Here is a 19,602-nt window from a genome sequence, read left to right as displayed (position 1 = left end):
AAGGTAATAGAGTATGATTTTGAATATAATAGAACCACGAAAAAGAATATGTGGCTAACTCTGATTAGTATGTTGAGGATCCATAGTCAACCATGCTCATGAGTTAAAAACCTATTTTGAGTTAAATTATTTGTTATAGAGCCTTGGGAAGGGTTAGTTGACTATTGCAATTAAGGAAATTTTGGTTGGCATTCTAAATAAATTCTGAAGAGTTGGCAGCTGATATCAGGTTGTTGGACACAAGCACCTTTGGTCTTTTGAGCGTGGCCAACTAGGACAGTCCCATTGTTCCTCTATCAGTGCTGCATGATCCTATTAAACTGAATGCCATATCATAAAGAAACATGAACTTGTATACACTCAAAGCCTTTGGTTCTCTTTAGAAAACAAAATCAAATATAAACACTAAAGCTAGGAAACAGAATGCCTCCTACTCCTACCAGTTTTCCCGTCTGCTCCACGAGACTTCCGACCATTTTTGTGCCTCTTTCCTCCTGCTGGACCGCTAAAGATTCCAATCCTTCCAATCCCTTTAGAGAGTGAGGTCAAGAAAGTTTTTCCATTCCCTGCTTTATCAATCATCCCTTGTTTCATAAACGTCTGCTCCTTCTCTAACTCGCTAAGCCTCACTCGCATTCTTGATACCTCAAGCTTTAGTTCTCGGTTTTCTCTCCTAAGTGAAGCATAATTATCTCGAGGGGACATTGCAGCACTGGGGACACCACTGCTAATTCTCTGCGACAGAAATCCATCTCCAGAACTTCCTGACAAAGCATCCTTCAGACGAAGCTGCTCAAAATAGAGGACTCGCACTGCCATCTGTACTGGGAGTCTATCATTCTGTGCAGCATGATTGCATGCTTCCTGAGAGAGCTTTTGGCAGTCTATGAACTTGCAGAGCTTCTTGCATTCATTATCAGTTAGCATTGAATGAGCCTTAAAGAGAAAACAAATTATAAAATGTTAGAGATTAGCAGGGGAAAACTGGAGAAAAAAAGTGTTCTTCACAGTTTCATAGCATTTTACAAGTCCGTAATGAGAATTAAAGTTCAATATGTACACTTATTTGTTGAAAATTGGCAAAAGAACAATTGTACCTTAAAAAGATTGACTTAAAAAAGTTGTACATAAGCAAATTAGCTAATAAGTTGATGGTTAGAAACTACTGATATTAGATGCAAGAAGATCATCTTTTGAAACATAAAAAATCGTCACTTCCAATGAATGAAAAATGAAATCAAGCATAATAGAAGACACAAAAGTAAGTTTGATAATAGTAGCAACTAAGTCGTGTATAGCGTGGGTGGCTGTGAACTGCAAGATCTATCTTTGGTTGCAACAATAATGGAAATGATCTGCCAAAGGTTACTTATAATTTTAAACCATTGATATTGCAATATTTACCTTCAAATAAATATCAATTGCTCTATAAAGCCCATCATCAATGACACGAGCATAATCAGGCAGTATCTCAATCATAGCAATAAATTTCTGTAGACTCAGATAAGGATCAGGGGCAATTTCTGCAAGATATGCATCAATAAGCTGCCCTACTTTCAACATAGAACCATGGCTTGGAGAACCAAGGCATTCTGATTCATAGCCATAATCTTCATTTTCCTCCTCTTCAATTCGCTGCAGGAAATTCACCAATATCCGATGGACAGTATCAACATCAAATAATGAATCCCCAGTTTGGACAGATGGTATAAGCAGATCATCAAGTAAAACCACTTCCAACCTAAGAGCTATCCTCCTTTCGAGCTCAAGCTTGCATGCAATGGTAGCATCCACCATGATAGCCATCCTCAACATCCCAAAAAGAAAATTCATGGGAATGGATGAACTTTTCTCTGTTGGCATTAGACTAACAAGAGTTTCCACAATTGCCTTCTGGTCATTTTCTACCAAGCCAGAAGTTGGTCTGGTCCTTGCTGGATTCCATATTTGACACTTTCCAATGCCTTTTAATGATGCTTGAGCATAATGAACTAAAGATCCGACAATGCTATCAGGTCGAACACCCATTCTCCCCATGGCACAAATAACTCTCTGATAGAAATCAATCCTCAGCACTGAGAGATCTTCAACCCACCACTCAAGACCACTCCTAAGCTCCGTAGATTCACTGTCACATTCCAACCTAGACAAACCTGATACTAATTGTTCCTTGCAAGCATTCATGGCAATAGCCTCCACACATCTACTTGGAATTCCAACCTCCTCTGCTATTGGAGGTAGCATCTCACAGGTGGATAAGACTTCCACTGATTTTTCAAGACTTTGAACCACAACCTCATTCAGGTAAACCTCCGTTCGTTCGATGAGATTTTCTTCCCGGTAGTTTTCAGTCATATCCAGGTATTCTGCAGCACAGCGTAGACGTGCAACATTTGCACATGTGATTTCAAAGTTCATGCCATAACAGAATTTCATAGCTAGTTCAAATGTCTGGGGGCCACCTGGTAAGTTGAGGAGCTCCAATTTAGAAATATTTGAATCCTTAGCATCAGCAACCATCTTCCGAATCTTTCCACTCCGTGACACCAGGGGAAACTTCAGTGAAACAGACCAAAAAGAACAATTTGATTAGTTCTGAAGAAACTTTAAAAAAAAAGTGTTTTGAGTTCAAATTAATTTGCTTTAAAATTTGAAACTTCATGTACATGGTCTGCAATTGCAGAACCTTAGGTGCTAAATTTACCCGATAGGATGTGTAAAATGTCATAGGTTTAACATTAGTTCTCACATTAACTCATTGAGGCTAACTCAAGCCCTTGTAAACTCGAGAACATACAAAAGATTTTAGCTCACTGATGTATTTATTGAAATGAAATAGATTAGAATTAGTTCACAAATGGTCTAAATAGATATCAATAGCATTATAACCAGACTGATTTAAATTTACCTTGTGCAGCAGAAATGACTCCCCATCTACCACAATTGTAACGTCCCCAGCAACATCTGAAAAGATACTGCATGCAAATAGAACATCTAATGTAAGCAACTTTCACATGAACAATAAGCATATACAAAATAATCAAGAACATTGCTACTATCTAAGGGAAAGTAAAACAATATCAGAAGAAAATAATGGGATTATCCCAATTCCTTTTTATTATCAACTTTAGGATTTAAATCTCTAGAACAACCCTGGAAACAATTCATGAGAGTTTGGTAATGGATTAGCAGCAGCTCTATGGACAGTTACTTGACATTTATTCGACATGTCTGGAAAAACTATTCACACTGTATAATCTGACCAGCCAAACTTTATGCTAGGACCAATGAAGGTTACAAGTCTCAATAGACTAGTCTAGGCAGCTATATGTATTCTTTTCTGCAATAGGACTAAGAATTAACATTTCAATTAAATGAATTGTTGTTAAAGAGTAAAGACCAGACAAAATCTCATATAAACGGATCCTGCTGTGAGATATTTCCACTGTTACAAAGGAATCAAATTTTATCTGAAAAACTTTGACATTTTAGATTCAAAAATAGCCACTGTCTTTCCCAATTGATTGGCAGACAATGACATGGAAAAATGACGTCGGTATAAAAATTTAAAAACACCATGAGAATAGTTTAGCTGAGTATGCATAGAGTCCCTTCAAGAACAGTAGTTTGTACTCTCAAACATGTGTCTCGAACTCACTTTTAAGCTCAACTGTCTGATATATTTGAGATCTTAAGTCTTACCCTTTGTTCTCACTTTGAAAAACCACAGAGCCTGAGATGATCAATCTAATGGAACCTCTAGCAAACTTAACAATATTAGAATATATAAATTTATACACAACAAGTCTTAGTCCTAAAATATTGGGGTCGGTTTAGGATCCTCCACAAACTAGTCCTGTCCGGTCACATGTATTCTTTAATTTCTGGCATTTCATACTCTTTTACTTAGTAATAGTTGATTTGTTGAATCAGTGATGCGCAGGATCATTATAATATCTATGAATTTATATAGAATCACGCAAATAAAAACTACAAGCAGGACAAAGAGACCTTTTTCAAAAATTAAAATAAAAACTATTTTTTTTGGAAAGAATCTTAAGACTTAGAATAAAGAACATTCTGAGTTAAATGACAAACTGCAATTTCAACAAATAGAAAGACGTGCGAAAGGCAAAGAATTTAAATAAAGTAGCATGAAAAATCTATGAATGCTTTAAGCCCTTCAACAAATAAAAATCAAAACTTGATCAAGCAGACCAAATAAAAGTTAAAAATTAAGGGAAACAATCAAACAATTGCTTCATGCCAAGTGAAGATATGAGTAGAGTACCAACCGAGTAGTGAAGGAGTTGCAAAACTTGGGTGTGGGAGAACGATTATAGGAAGAGAAAGAGGTCTCGGAGACCATGTTTTAGTCTCAGTTTTTAGAGTGTTCACTTGCTCACTTCTTATCTAACTAGCCCCAGAAGAAAAGCAAAGCAAATAGCCTAGCTACAACATGTGATGTGAACAAGTCTCGTGGAAGAAAGATGGAGGGAACATGAGTGAATCAATGCGGATTCCCCTAACTAGCCTCCTCATCATTAGTAATTTACAAAACCAAAACCCAATCTTTTTTCTTTTTCTGACACATGCCCTTCCTCACCTTAAAGCTAGCTAGCTAGCCAACTTTTGCTTTTGCTTTTGCTTTGCTTTGTCTTTCATTGCATTGTATTGTTTGTATTGTATTTTGTGCAGTAGTATATTCTTTTGTTATCACTACAAGCTTTACTTTTTCCTTGTTTTTCTGATAGGAATCGATTGCAGAGTCGAAAAAATGAGTTTTTTTTATTAGGTGGACGTTACGGAAGGGAAGCACCACTACGTTAAAAATCTCGAATTTACCAATTGTGTTCAGTGTTCATCCGTTTCTAGTTCAACTTCCATGAAAGTTGGAAACGTTTATATTAACGGCTACTTTTTTTATTGAATTTTATTCACCATCAAATTGAATGGTATAAATAGCTTTATCATTATCGATAAAATTGAATAGCATAAAAAGTGGACTTTTGTTGGAAGTAATTGTAACATGATCCTCTAAATTTGCTTGGAAACGGAGAAACTCCATCTCTTTTTGTAAAAATTTAGTAGTTGGATAATTCTAAAGGCTTAAAATTAGTTATTACTTATAGTTTAATGTAATGAAATTTTAAATGATGTGATGGTTCAAGGTTCAAGCTCGTCCAATCTGTACCTCTTATAAAACCTTGATCTCAATATAAAAGAAATAGAGAATTTCGTTACATATAAAAGCAATATTTGATGTTTTGGATACATTTTCATACTCAATATAGATGTGTACACAAAAAAAAAGATTTAATTAACTTTGAGACAAAATTTCTTAAAAAGAAAACGAGACAAGAATGGTATTGTAAGAATAATCCAAGATGAAAAGTATGAATGAGAATATCCTCACTTGTTTTTTTATTTTCAACAATCTAGACCAATTTATGGTGCAAGTTATTAGCAACATAATTCATAATCATAAATAGATATGATAATTTTGTTTTCTTTTAAACATTCAATAATTATAATGGAAGTGAGAAATCTGAATTCAAAATATCTTCTTAAAAACACGAAAGAATGTTCTTGACACAAAAATATTATAATTTTAAAATCATTGTGATATTATAAAAGTACAAAAATTTATGCCATAAAGCCATAAACTATACTAGTATTGTATCTGCGGTATTCTCGTATTGTTGTACTAAAATTCGAACAGGAGCCACAAAGACAGAGGGGCGGCAAAGCAGGTAGTGTTGTTAATGTAATGAAATCCAAGGGTAGGCTTGACGAGAAAAAGAGAAGACTGTGGGTAAAGGCAGAGAAGAAGGTGGTGTGGGGGCGTGAAGTTGAACTGACTCTGACACGACACAACTGGTAGTGGCACGGAACTCAATAAAGATGTAATTATTAGCAACAAGTACGCTACTACATTAATCTTACTTTTCTATTTTATTTTTTTTTTTTTTTGTGTGGGTATAGAAATTAAGAATCCCAAAATATTCCTATCTTTCTCATGGAGTCCTAGATCTTTGTTGACCACTAAAACCCATATCTTTCCGAAAGAAGCAAATTTAATTCCTGTTCTATCCTCTCCCCTACCTGCCTATTAATTTGTAAGTCAGGTTGTGTCTACCTGCACAGTACAGTGCCTTGGTCGGCTCTTGATGGATTCATTTTGCCAATATGAAAATAACCTTACCTACCAAAAAGCAAAGAATCTGAAATTACTTAGCAATGCCTGACATGAAAATTGATAGAAAATTTATCAGACATCACCAGGGTTTCCTGCGCTAAACAAGAATTTCATCATGTGTGGGAGCAGTAACAAGTATATCATGTATTAGAGATATATATATATATATATATATGCATCATTTGTGTAACTCATAGGATGCATATATCAAATCATGAAATGATAAGATATATTTTCATGTGATAGGACGCCAAAGATTACAATTGGAACAAAAAAATCCAAGTGAAACGATGTGTCGTTTTCTAGAAAAATTCAAGATCAATCAAAATCTATGGAGTTGTATGGAACCTTTGCTTTCTTTTTCTTTTTTTGGTTAAACATCACATAATATTGACTAGGGAACAATAAGTCTGTTACAAACATGGCCAGCTTTGTCCATTACTAGCAAATCAATTACCACTGGCGGTGGGTTATACAAAAAGAGATGATCAGTATAGAGGTCAGTCGTCATCTTTGCTAGTCTGTCAATGCAGCTGTTGGTTTCTCTATAAACATGTTTCACCAGGCAGTTAAGGAACGACTTTGTCAGGTTCCTGCAATCGGACAGCAGTGGTTCCAAGTTAAGATTGACAACAATTGGGTTAGTGATAAAATATACAAAAAAAGTAGCATCTAAGTCAACACATAAGTTATCAATGCCCAAATGTTTGGCTATCAGGAGACCTTCCTTAAGTGCCCAAAGCTCCGCGGTGTTACTAGAAACATTTCCAAACTTCTTCACAAACCTAACAACCCAGTCCCCCTCGTTGTTCCGAAAAATTCCTCCACCACCAACCTTCTTTGGGTCCCCAAACACTGAGCCATCTGTATTCAACTTCACCCACCCGGGTTGGGCCTTACTCCACTTCACTTGAACCTGGATTCTACTTGGCTTGCTGGGACTGTTTGGCACTATAGCATAGAATTCAGCACTTTTCTTAATACAAAGAGCATTCAACCCACTCTCAACATTTCTATCCTAGAATATGGCCTTGTTTCGTTGAAGCCAAATATTCCAAAGGGTTTGGGGAAACATAATTTTCCAAGGAATGCGGGGTCTAGGGAAAAACTCTGTTGAGTCGCAGTATTTCTCTAACCAATCAGCTAAGGGAAGATTAAAAAACTCCATGTTTGATTCAGCTAAGGGAACCTTTGCTTTCTCTTGGAACTAATGCCATCTCTCCCACTCTTCACATCACCTAAAAGTACCCTTATTTGCATTTTGTTATTTTCCTTAATTTTTATTTAATTTGCACACATTACAAGTTATAAATTTCACTAAAAATGACAATATATGTAGAGTACCATCTTCTTTCACATCCAACATTCATTAAGCCTAAACACATCAATAATTAATAGTTAATTCTATGTGAAAGGGATTTTTTCCCTACAACCATGTGAGTCATCGACAAGGTCCCCCCAACATCTTGAACGTAGGGTGTGTTGTCAATATCACTTGCAAATGGCATAAGGAAGCCACCTCTCACTAACCACCATTGGGAGATCAACCTCACTAATTGGTCTTTAGTCAAGTAAGCAAGTTTTTGTCTCTTGCAAACTTCAAATTGGTGAATTCTTGCAAGTCCAATCCTCGTGCTTATGGAAATCTAGACCATGATTCCATTTTTCATTCTACCTACGCAAGGTCAAATTGAAGGATTTTTCAATCCAACCTAAATTTGGTTTGGTTGGAAAATTCTCAACCCAACTCAAGATTGAATCGATGAGTTATGTATTTGTGCTTACATATTTAATGTCTTATAAGAATTGTATTCATAAACTATTTAAGAAAAAAAAAATCCATCACAATATGCCTAAAATTTACAAATTCATAAAAACTAATTTTCAAAATACAAAAATAAATCAAATTAAAATAAGATAATATATATGTGTGTGGGGGGGTCAAACAGGCTGAAAAAATTATTAACTCGAGCCCGGTCCAACCTTGGTCCATTTTATTTTTTTAAACCTCCTCTTCAGATGTTTAATTCCAGGCTATTTTTTGTGGTAACTGTTGTTTCCTAATGTGCCCACTGTATTCTCATTAAAAAAATGAAAAGCCCACTTTATCAAAAAAACACACTCCACACCTTTCCAAAACAACCAACCCAATATTCTGAAGTTCCGATCCTAAAACTGTTTCCCAGGCCCTAAGAAAGTCGGGCTGGTTGGAAGGCCTGAAGGCCCACGACTCATAGATATTATATATATATATTTTTGCCTGATTAAGTGCCCAAACGAACACTAGATTAAGCTTACTAGCTAACTTGGTGCTTGGTGGTGTGTGCCCATTTATCCACGAGATCCATATTTCCGTCCAAGTTCATCATGCCCACTATTTATTTTTTGAGAAAGTCGGCATTTTTTTCTATTTCTTTGTATGAAAGTTGGGTCTATTCATTATAAAGATTTTACTAATGTATGTTTTAAGAGCACATAATAATTAATTATTTTTAAATTAGTAAAGATAAAATAGAAATAAGTGGAACAAAGACAAAAAGATTTATATCGACAGAAGCGTGTGGTACATTGGTACAGTGAGACATGACATTTGGTTCCGTATTTCCAAAGGGTTTTAGTTTTAGGCATTTGTTGTCGCTGTTTGAGTTGGGTTGTTGAGTTTAATTTCAAGTGTACCACCTCTTCTATATTAATACCTTAACCCACCACCTCTTCACCAAATCTCGTTCATTGAAGCCTGCTTTCCCAGAAATCGATTGCTCGAGGTCGAGGTTGAAGCAGGACACTCGAACGAAACCTCGATTCATAAATCGCTACGATCTGTGCTTTTCTCTCTAACACCCGCATTTCGAAGATGGGAAGCATGGCGGCTCAGCTTCAGCTTCGTTGCTCTAATAATCCTAGACAATATCGCTGCAACAACAACGTTAGCGATAATCGATTCAACGCTGCCCCACCTGCTTCAATTTCGTTTCCATGTTCTTCTTCATCATCATCATCATCATCATCAGCATCATCATCGCTCAACAACAATCAAAAGCGCTCTATAAAATTAATCCCCAACAAGTTATTGCCTTTTGCCGGCGGAGGCAGCGACGGCGGAGCTGGGATCGGACGTGGCGGCGGTAATGGAGGCTGGAGTGGAGGAGCAGGAGGAGATGGGAATGATTTTGGTAATGATTCTTCTAAGTCTTCTGGGAAAGAATTTGGGCTTTTGGGTTTGTTTTTGAATGGATGGAGATCGAGGGTTGCTGCAGATCCACAATTTGCTTTCAAGGTTCTAATGGAAGAGTTGGTGGGTGTCTCTGCTTGTGTTATTGGAGACATGGCTTCTCGACCCAACTTTGGTCTTAACGAGCTCGACTTTGTGTTCTCAACTCTTGTTGTTGGATCCATTCTTAACTTCACTCTTATGTATCTATTGGCACCAACGTTGTCTGCTTCATCGGCTTCTCTGCCTGCAATCTTTGCTAGCTGTCCCGCCAGTCATATGTTCGAACCCGGTGCTTATTCCCTTCTCAATCGATGTGGGACTTTTGTGTACAAAGGAGCTGTCTTTGCTGCTGTTGGTTTTGCTGCTGGGATTGTAGGGACTGCACTTTCAAATGGGTTAATCAGTTTGAGGAAGAAGATGGATCCCAATTTTGAGACCCCCAATAAGGCTCCTCCAACACTGTTGAATGCGCTCACTTGGGCTCTTCACATGGGGATTAATAGTAATTTCAGGTACCAGACTTTGAATGGGATTGAGTTCTTGTTGGCTAAGGGGTTGCCTCCGTTTGCGTTTAAGTCCTCGGTGGTGGTTCTGAGATGCTTGAACAATGTTCTTGGTGGGATGTCCTTTGTGATATTGGCTAGGATTACGGGGTCTCAGAGTGCTGAGGAAGCTAAACCAGTTGCGGTGGAGGTGGGTTCGGTTGCAGAGAAGGAGAAGTTGATTGATGGGAGTGAGGATTTGCAGAGCAATCAGTCGACTTACAAGTGAAGTTTTAGTTTGGTTTGGAGGTTCATCCTCCATTTTTTTGGCTCTATTTGTTAGTGATGTTTCTGCAATTTTCTCATCTGTTTTCATATGTCCATAACTTGGTTGGGTTGTGGCCGTTCATTATGATCATGGTCATAGTTTAGCTCTAATAAAAATCAAACTCCTACTTAGTTCTGGGTTTTTTTCATGGAGATGGTACCTGGTAGCCCCAACTCAATGAGTTGCCTGGCTCTAATCGAATCGAAATGTTTTATGTTTTGACTTTCTTGTTAATTTGGGATTGTAAGTTTAATATCTTAAATTGACAAGTATTATAATAATAATAATAATTTTCGATAATTCAATAGTTATGATAGTTACAATGGGGTAGGGTGATTTGAACCTTGGAGTTTTCCATTGAAACATAAAGAGGTAGTTGAACTATAAGCTCTTGGCTGCCAGTTTTATTATAGATAGGTACATTTATTGTCTTCTTCTTTTTTCTTTTTTTTTTGTTGGTTACAACCCACCCCCCCCCCCCCAACGTGCAGTTCTTGTCTTCTGATATTCAAAAAATAGCACAGAAACATTCATTATATCACATAATAGCTGTGAGAACGATGAATTTATCATGCGTATGTATTGGATGTATAATAAGATAATTATTGCTCTCTTTGACATTACCTATAAGTGGTTTACAACAAAAACAGTAGGGGTCGGTCATTCTCCAACAATCTCATCTCTTAAGTTGTGATCTATGATAGTTAACAAGAAGTGTGAATCCAACAGTACCATCTAATTCCACGAAGAACAAGTATTTTGCTCTGGGAGGAATAACCTCTCATCATTGTGTCCAATCCAGCAATATCGATACTGTTTTATTTGCCACTTTTGTTGTTGCTCGAGCTATGTGATAGGTTCTGCAACTATCCTGAGGTCCTGCTTGTTATCACTCAATCATAGCACTTCCAGCAAGAAACACATCTGAAGAGTTGGCGCTTTCAACTCTGATACGTACATAAATCTTTCAAGAGTTGGCATGCCACCAGACAGAGCCACCACGTCAGACAATAACTTGACAATTATAGAAAATCGACAGTCTCTAATAACTATGAGAAAATCAACAATTTTCATAGCCATACATTCGTCAATTAGTAACAACAGAACGGTTTTTTTCCCCCCCTTGAGTTTGAAATGTGTTTGAATCAGAAGTATGCCAGGGTAAAATCGCAACCAAAGGAAAAAATCAAATCTTATTTGTTCTGTCTTTAAGAGGAAGAACATTAATGATCTTATTTACTAATCTCTTATAAAATGGCCTAGCACAAGTGACAAGCTCAGACGTTGGAAGATAACTGTGCCACAGCTTCATCAACATATGCTAAGTGCACCTAATGATTAAACATCAATATGAGCTGCAGCAATATGAACTCATCTGACAGCCTCTGGTGTAGAATTGCAGTGAGGTGAGTGCAAGCATACCAACTTTGTAAATGCTAAACGCATAGCATCAAACACCACTCCCACTGCAATTATTTCATCAGAGGATATTGTTATCTTAATTTTTGGTCTGTTTTGTTTTCCAGTTTAGAAAAGTTGAGACAGATACAGAAAGAGCAAGAACACATACCTGCTGCTGTAAAAAAAAAGAGTCTTGAGAGACGAGAGCTTTTTCTTCAGACCTCCGCGCGAAATCTCATTACTCACCCACTCCTATTACGATTTAGGACTCTTGCTTTGCTTTCAATCAATCTTAACCGACTTCTTCTTTAAAAACCCAATTTTTTTTTTTTTAATATTTAAATTTTGGTTGCCCTATGTAGCCTTCAAAATGACTTGACACTCCTATAAAACAGTTTTGTTATTATTATTTATTTAATTTATGCTTTGACACTTTCCTCTTATAATTTATCCATCTCCCTAACCGTTAAAATTAGTCCATTTTATCTTTAAAAACAGAAACTAGTCAAGTTTACATCACTACCAAACTTTTTGAGGAGTCATTCCTAATATTTTAGCACAGGACTGAGAGAAGCAGGTAATCAAAGACGTGCAGAGATTTTATTGGCAAAATGGTTGTTGGTAGGAAAATTGATGGATAGATTGGAATTGTTTTGAAGTCACAGGCTAGGTGGATTTTTTTTTTCTTCAGAATTGGTGTTGAGTCTTGGGAGTAGTGTTTTTCAATGGGGTTGTATCAACTCATTGTATAGCCCATATGCTGTAGTGTTTACTTAAGATTGTATCAGGCTAGACCTGGTTTCATAGTAGCCGTTGGGTGTGTTTTCTTTCCCCTGTGCCAGGGGCAGGCATAGACCTGATTTGTAATGGTCTAAATTCCAGCTGAATTATACGGAAAACAAATAAAAACAAACCACTCTGCTAAGGGCTGGCATGCAACTAGACACAGCCACCACCTTAGAAAGCTGTTTGACAATCATAGAAAGTCATCATGAGAAAATAAAGTCTAATAAATCAGCAATTTTTAATTTTTTATAGCCTTACATTCACCATTTGGTAACAACAATGGGGTTCTTAATTTTCCACCAATATCATTTTCATCTCATAACCTGCTCGATAAGATTGGCAGCTGATATGGAGAAAACGTTTTTCATCGAATTCCATTTTTTTTCCCCTCTAAAAGTGAAATATGTTTGAATCAGAACTATGCCCAAGTAAAGTGACATCAAAGGAAAATTCAAATCTTTATTTGTTCTTTCTATAAGAGGAATAAAACAATGACATTATCTATGAGCACTATAGGAAACCTCTCATCTCCTAGCATACTTCTGAGGAACTTTTCTTCTATAACACCCCTTTGCACTGAATCTCTTCTACAATTTTTTTAGTGGTATCCTTTGCCTAGCACAGGTGCCAAGTTCACATGTTGGAAGATGATTGTACTAACCACATTAGTGTATGCAAGAGCACCTAATAATTACACATCAGCATGAGCTGCAGCACTATCAACTCATCTGACAGCCTCTGGCGCAGAATTGCAATAAGGTGTGTGCAAGCAAACCAACTTAGTGAATGTTAAACACGTAGCAGCAAACACCACTCCCACTACAAGCCCGCAACTTCCTTTCCGTGTCTCCAACCTTACTGCTCTCTTGATTATTCTTCCAAAGCTTGGGAGTAATCCCCCACAAGCAAACACCATCACATGGTCTAGACCTGTGTAGTCAATTCCTGCAAGAATAGCTCCAATTGCAGATATTGGACCTGTAACTCCAATTAGGGCAGCAGCTGCAAGGGACCCATGCCAGCTGTCAGTAGCCCCAAATATGCAGCTAGCCACAGCTGCACCCCGAGGGAATCCATGTAGAGAGACAGGAAGGACCATGTGCCGACCAAGTCCAGGAGCTTTTGGTGCAGCCACTCCTAGTGCAAGCCCCTCAGCTAAAGCATGAAAGGCAACTGCTCCACATGACATGAATGACTGAAGGGTGTGAACACTCAACGGGGGACCGGATATTGTAGGCAAGTTATTCACCGACATTCTTTTGCGACTTGCAAGCTTCAAGACACTGGAACTTGTAACATGGACAAATGCAGCTCCCATTGCAAGCAGTAATACAAGAGGCATAAATCCCATTTTTGATGAGAAAAGTAGCTGTGATGGTCGCCAGGCACCAAGGACAAAGGCAATGCCAGAAGCTGTGCCCATTAGAAAAGCATGCTGAAGATGGAAAGCAAGGGCAAATGCAACAAGAACAACTCCACCGAGCAATGGCCCAAGACCAAAAAGTAAGGAAACAAAGAAGCCAGAAGCATCCTCTGAGCTGAAATGCAGAGAAATTTAAATTTTTCAAGAAGAAAAAAAAAGGAAATGCAACCAAAGTTGGTTTAAAGGATGTTTTCCGTCTTATATGGCATTATCTTTTTTTTGGGGGGTTAGAAATCCTAATGCTACTACATGAAACCTCCCCTCCCTCTACCCCAAGCACTTTATGTGGGTGGGAGGTACCAATCATTCTTATAGGGCATTATCAATATAAAATGCAATTAAAAGATGTTCACTGCAAAGCTTGAACAATGTCATATCAAAGTGATCTATCTGTGAATCAAAACTAACATGTAGCCAACTGAACTTCTGGTGAGGGCTCATGATCAAAAAACTGAACTAGAAGAAATAATTTACAAACAGTTAGGAAGACTAAGCCCCAAAAATTAGGCTCAGATCAAGAAATTGCAAATCATCTTTAAACAACTGAATGAAATAATATATAGAAGGGAAAAGCACAACAATAGTGGGCAAGAAATAGGTAACATGATAATTTCATCATACAAATTACAAAGACATAGTAGAGGCTTGGAGAACAAGCGGTTGACAACTAATTTGGAAGCTTCAAGAAGTAATATAGACTTGTATTTATTAGTTATTTTCTTGTGCATGTACTAGCTTGTAGTAGTTTAATGATTACTATGATGTTGTATATGATAAATTGTTGATCAGTTTTTTACAGAGAGATGAACTGTGACCTGGTTGGAGTCTAGAGATGGTGTAAGTTCCCATGAACCATAAACTTATAATTATGTAAATTTTGGTCTTTAGTTCTTTTCAACAACCAAAAATTCTAGAATGAACTCACTTGTAGCCATGGCTGAAACTCTGAAAAAAAGTGCTAAGAGCTTCCATAAATGCCACAGAAAGTGTAGCTGCTGATGCAACCTGGGAGGAAGAGGCCTCCTGTAACAAAAAAAAAAAAAAAAAAAAAAAAAAGGCATGAGAAACTAGCATTATCTTTCTGGAAATGAGAAACTTCAAGCCAACAAAATGCAATAAATAAATAAGAAAATAGTTCCAAAAATATTTAGAGACTCTTTGACCTTCTCTCTCTTCCTAAGGTTTCTCTTTCCTTTTTCCTTTTCTTTTTTTTGGTGTGTGTGTGTGTGTTGTTTTTTTTTTTTTTTTGGGGGGGGGGGGGGTGGGAGATTCAGAAAATGAGACATGGATCCAACCAAATACATATGAGTTCAAGGAGGCACATACCTTAAATGCATCAGGGAGTACCTCTGCAACTACCATCCAGATCATACATCCAGCAGCAAATCCCGTACAGAAAGGCAAAAACTTGTTAAACGCGTCAGCACATATAAATGAAGGCACTGCTACGAGAGGCTGCAATACAAAATATGCTAAAAGCCATTGAGTTAAAGATATCCTAATTCATATAGAGATATTTAGAATATTCAGATTCTACTCTTGTTCACCACTCAAAATAAACTTTAATTTCCTTTCACTTTCAACTCTAAATGAGTATATGCACTTGAAAGTGCAACTTGGACTAGGTGCATTTAGTATGGCATCAACCGAAAGAAAAACAAACCCATTAAGGGTTCCTTTATTTTTTTTAACTAAAATGAAGATCATATTAGCGAGCAAAACTTTAATTTCCTTTTGCTTTAACCTCTGGATGAGTATATGCACTTGAAAGTGCAACTTGGACTAGCTTCGTTTAGTAATTAGTATAGCATCAACTGCAAGTAAAACAAACCCATTTTAAAGGTTCCTAAATTTTTTTTAACTAAACTGAAGATCATATTTTCTTGCAAAGCCCTACCCATGTTTGAATGGGTTGTTTGGATTTTGAAATTCTATAATTGATACAAGAATAGGTCATCATTCTACATAGTATATTTTAAAGGTTCTTTTTTTAAATAAAAAAAAGGCTTATGGGCTTAGGCATACAGCTCATCACAATGATTCATGGCTTCATACAGGGGCAAGAAATCTTGTTCCCTTTTATTAAGGAAGTGAGAGTAAAAGGTAGCACAACGGGCCAACATAAGATAAAATTCAGTTCGCACAAATATCTTAGCAGATCTTAAAATCTGTTCTGTTTCCCCTGACTCTTCATGCACGGGGAGGTCTCCACTAACACATTAATATTATAAATTTATAAGTGAATTGCTCCTCAGGTTCAATATGGTTCCTACCTATCAATCCAGTACCCTAGCAGACACAGATCTTTTGATACAAAAGATGAATGATCTGACACAAAGAAACCAACAAATCATCCATAGGGATTGGGTTGGACTCACAGAGTTTCCATTTGCATCCCTCCACAAGAAACATGGAGGTTCAAAGCAAGTGTCCAGAGAACTTTGGACACTAGCTCTTTCTTTATTTGGAGTACATTGGGTTATGCCTAAGAGGGTGGTGGATTTATTGGCTTGTTAGAAGAGGCGGCTTCCTAGACATCTTAATGGAGACATTTGGAATGCAATCCCTCTTTGTGTAATGTGGATCATTTGGAGGGAAAGAAATGAATGGACCTTTGAAGACACTGAACAACCTATGCTAGTGGTGAAGTTGGTTGCGCACTTTATACGAGTGAATGGCAACTATAAGTGGTCATTCCTTTTCTAGATTGTTAGAATTTTTTAGATTCCTGTAATTTTTTATAATTCCAATATACTGCTAGTACACCTCCTGTGTACTGTTGTTATCTCTTTTTCCCTTCAGGATTAATAAAATTTACTTATTTATCAAAAAAAAACCATACTAAGATCATTTAACAAAACATAAAGGGCATTGCAAAAGTCACTGTATAAAGCTAGAATGGAAGAAAAATTTTACAAACTGAGATAAAGTTGATCTTCCCAGACCATCCATTTATCTCTAATTTATTTTCTTTATGTGGAGAGACCCAGTAGATCTTAGAATACTTTTTGCCTTTAACAATGTGAGAGATAAATATACTCAAAAGTACAACAGATTAGAAAGCATAACATATTACCTGAGGTAATGAAGTAATTACACTCCATAACATGGCTTTCTGTGGAGAAACACCCCTTGATGCAAGCACCATACTCACAGCTAATCCCTCCGGGATATTGTGCACAGCAATAGCCAAAGTCACTAAAAGACCTTGAGAGTACCCCTTTGAGCCAGCAAATGAAACACCAACACCAGAGCCCTCCCCAAATGAATGAAGTGTCATTATGCCAATAACAAGAATGACTTTAGCTGCATCTGCACCTTTTATGTCCAACATGCTTACTTCCCCATATTGTTCAAGAAGCTGAAACCCAAAAGGTGAGTAAGAAATAGTTAGATCTTATACACCTTACCTTATGTAATATGTATTAGGCATATATTGGCACGACTTAGGTCTATTTCTGTTCAAGTTTCTTCACATGCCATATTGACATCTACCAAGCTGATATTGTAGTTACTTACACTGCCTTATCCTTCTTCTTTATTTAGTAAGTTACAGTCACCCCATGGGTCTTGAATCCACAACCTTTACCAATATTCAGAAAAGCAATCAAGCATGTTTACAAGTATTCATAATAAGAAAGATGAGGCCAAGAGCCTCGAAGATCAACTAGCACTTCCCTTTGTTGATTTAAATCCCCCCTCCCCCATTGTAACTATTGAACTATCAAAAATAGAATGATGAGAAGCAGAAAATTCTAAATTCCCAATGAAAGGGGAAACCAGAAAATGATGTGAAAAATGGAAGACCAAAGTCATCACCTTTTTACAGAGCCAAATGAATATTCCACCAGCTAAAAGCCCAATCACAACCCAATTTCCACCATCATGCCCCTGCTGCCCTTCCTCTATGAGATCAAAACTCGCAGCCAACATCACACCAGCAGCCATTCCATTGCATATTCCAGCCCACTGCGGATCAAGCTCCACAAAGAAGAACGGGACTGCACCTAAACCAGTAGCAGCAGCCATTGCCAGTGTAAATAACGCAACTGTTGACCATGAAACTTTGCTGCTTCCACCCTTAGTCTCTCCCAACACCTTATCAGTATCCTGAAAACTGAAAGAATTCTCTGTAACAGTGCCATCTATAACATTATTTCCTACATCCTTATGTGGAGCGGTTCTCAGCTTTCTAGAAATTTCATGTTCAACCTCTGCAGTAGCAAAAACAAAGAACAATATAGAGGAGAGCAGCAAGAATAACAGGGGTCCCTTAAATCTGAACTGCATTTTCATTTGTAAAGATGCAACAAAATAATCATCCAAAATCTCAAGCAACTCAAAATATATCCTTCCAATGAAGTAATCAAAAACACCGGTCTCTCTACTCTCCCCGACTGCAAATCATACAGCAAACAACGTTTCTCATATTAGCAACTTCCAGAACCCCTAATTCAGGGAGCACCCAGAAGCCAATTTAGGTACAGGCACCAGTCCTTGTTAGATACCAGCTTTAGCTGCAATACAAGATCAGATTTTCAGAAAAAGGGTATAATGCTTGATAGAATCATATTACCAAAACATAAACATTATAAGAATTTCCAATAACTTAAGGCACAAACAAGAGAAAAAAATTGAAGGAATTTAATGGAATTAATTACAAAATCTCATCTAAAGATGATAACTTTTTTCTAAATCAAAGAATACCCAATTCCACAATCAACAGCCTCTCCAACATTCCACTTTAAACCCAACAAAATTAACAACTAGAACATAGAAATTAAAAGGCTAAACTTGATAATCTTGATCAATGCCCCCATCAAAGAAATCAAAATCCAAGTCCAAAGAGAGAGACAATTCTACCATTTTTCGTTTCCTCAAAAGAAAAAAAAAATTTTGAAATTGCAGATACTAGTCAACAAATGAGAGGATCAGAGAGAATCCGAACATGAAAATTAAGAGAAAATCAAAGAAAAAGAAAATAATGGAACTTACCAATACAGACAAAAAGAGGGAAAGCGCGTAGGTTCCAAAACAAAGGAAAGGAATAGATTCAATAGAATAAAACCGCCGAGTTAGTGAGTCACAGCAGGGTGTGTCAAAAACCCGGCGATTTTAAAGAATCGGTGAAGGTAGGTTCCAAAGGAAACCTTCAACAAAACCAATCCTGTTAATTATGTTTTAATTTAGAAGATAGATATACAAGTATAGTGTAAAATATCTAACTTTACAGTACATGGTTTAAACGTAAATGTAAATGTAATTGTGAAAGAGAAACATACGAAGTTTTAGTTTATAGGAGTCTTTTCAAGGATAGATTATTATTTTGCGCCCGCACGTTGTTTTCTTTTCAACCTTGACCACAAACAAATACTACCAAAATTGAAAGTCCAAAAACCAGCGACTAATAAAGTCTACTTTGCTCACGCGGCACCACCGAATTAGGAGAGTAATTTTCTTTTCAATTTCTTTTTTATTTTGTTTTTATTGATAATTCAATAGGTAAAATAGGGAGGGGAATTTGAAATTTGAATCTTTGGAAAGATACTATTGGATAATTCAAAATTAGTTAATTGAGTTACAAGTCTCTTGGTGAAATAACCGGTTAAGAATGAAGTTACATCACTTCTACTTGATTCATGATTCTATTGCTAACCCCGCTTTTATTATACACTAATTACAACAAATTTTATTTTTCAAATTTTTATTAAACAAATTTACAATAAATCTTACAAGTAGTTATGGAAAAAGTTGTAAACCTTAACATGG

At 36.8% G+C, this 19,602-nt stretch overlaps 3 protein-coding genes across 4 annotated transcripts; 1 reads left to right on the top strand and 2 right to left on the bottom strand.

Annotated features, from left to right (window-relative positions):
- Window positions 1–103: 103 nt before the first annotated feature.
- On the bottom strand, window positions 104–4,568 carry LOC115953372 (BTB/POZ domain-containing protein At3g08570-like). The gene is made up of 4 exons (XM_031070999.1): window positions 4,296–4,568; window positions 2,909–2,975; window positions 1,405–2,556; window positions 104–936 (listed from the first exon to the last, which is right to left on the bottom strand). The coding sequence occupies exons 1-4, from the start codon at window positions 4,367–4,369 to the stop codon at window positions 412–414; spliced, it is 1,818 nt and encodes a 605-aa protein (XP_030926859.1). The 5' UTR covers window positions 4,370–4,568; the 3' UTR covers window positions 104–411.
- Window positions 4,569–8,771: 4,203 nt separating this feature from the next.
- On the top strand, window positions 8,772–10,457 carry LOC115953970 (protein RETICULATA-RELATED 3, chloroplastic-like). Its single transcript, XM_031071808.1, has one exon. The coding sequence runs from the start codon at window positions 9,054–9,056 to the stop codon at window positions 10,182–10,184; it is 1,131 nt and encodes a 376-aa protein (XP_030927668.1). The 5' UTR covers window positions 8,772–9,053; the 3' UTR covers window positions 10,185–10,457.
- Window positions 10,458–12,829: 2,372 nt separating this feature from the next.
- On the bottom strand, window positions 12,830–19,187 carry LOC115952803 (putative zinc transporter At3g08650). 2 transcript variants are annotated; one of them, XM_031070080.1, is made up of 6 exons: window positions 18,829–19,040; window positions 17,653–18,350; window positions 16,910–17,194; window positions 15,160–15,288; window positions 14,759–14,856; window positions 12,830–13,948 (listed from the first exon to the last, which is right to left on the bottom strand). In XM_031070080.1, the coding sequence occupies exons 2-6, from the start codon at window positions 18,127–18,129 to the stop codon at window positions 13,135–13,137; spliced, it is 1,803 nt and encodes a 600-aa protein (XP_030925940.1). In that variant the 5' UTR covers window positions 18,130–18,350; window positions 18,829–19,040; the 3' UTR covers window positions 12,830–13,134. The 2 variants fall into 2 exon arrangements, with proteins under 2 accessions (XP_030925940.1, XP_030925941.1); XM_031070081.1 differs by lacking the exon at window positions 18,829–19,040 and adding an exon at window positions 19,116–19,187 and having other exon boundaries at window positions 13,135–13,948.
- Between the last annotated feature and the right edge of the window lie 415 nt (window positions 19,188–19,602).

This window comes from Quercus lobata, chromosome 7 (genome assembly GCF_001633185.2).
Source record: "Quercus lobata isolate SW786 chromosome 7, ValleyOak3.0 Primary Assembly, whole genome shotgun sequence".
NCBI classification, from domain to species: domain Eukaryota; kingdom Viridiplantae; phylum Streptophyta; class Magnoliopsida; order Fagales; family Fagaceae; genus Quercus; species Quercus lobata.
Note: the sequence above shows the minus strand (reverse complement) of the source record. Positions and strands in the feature narration are given on the sequence as shown.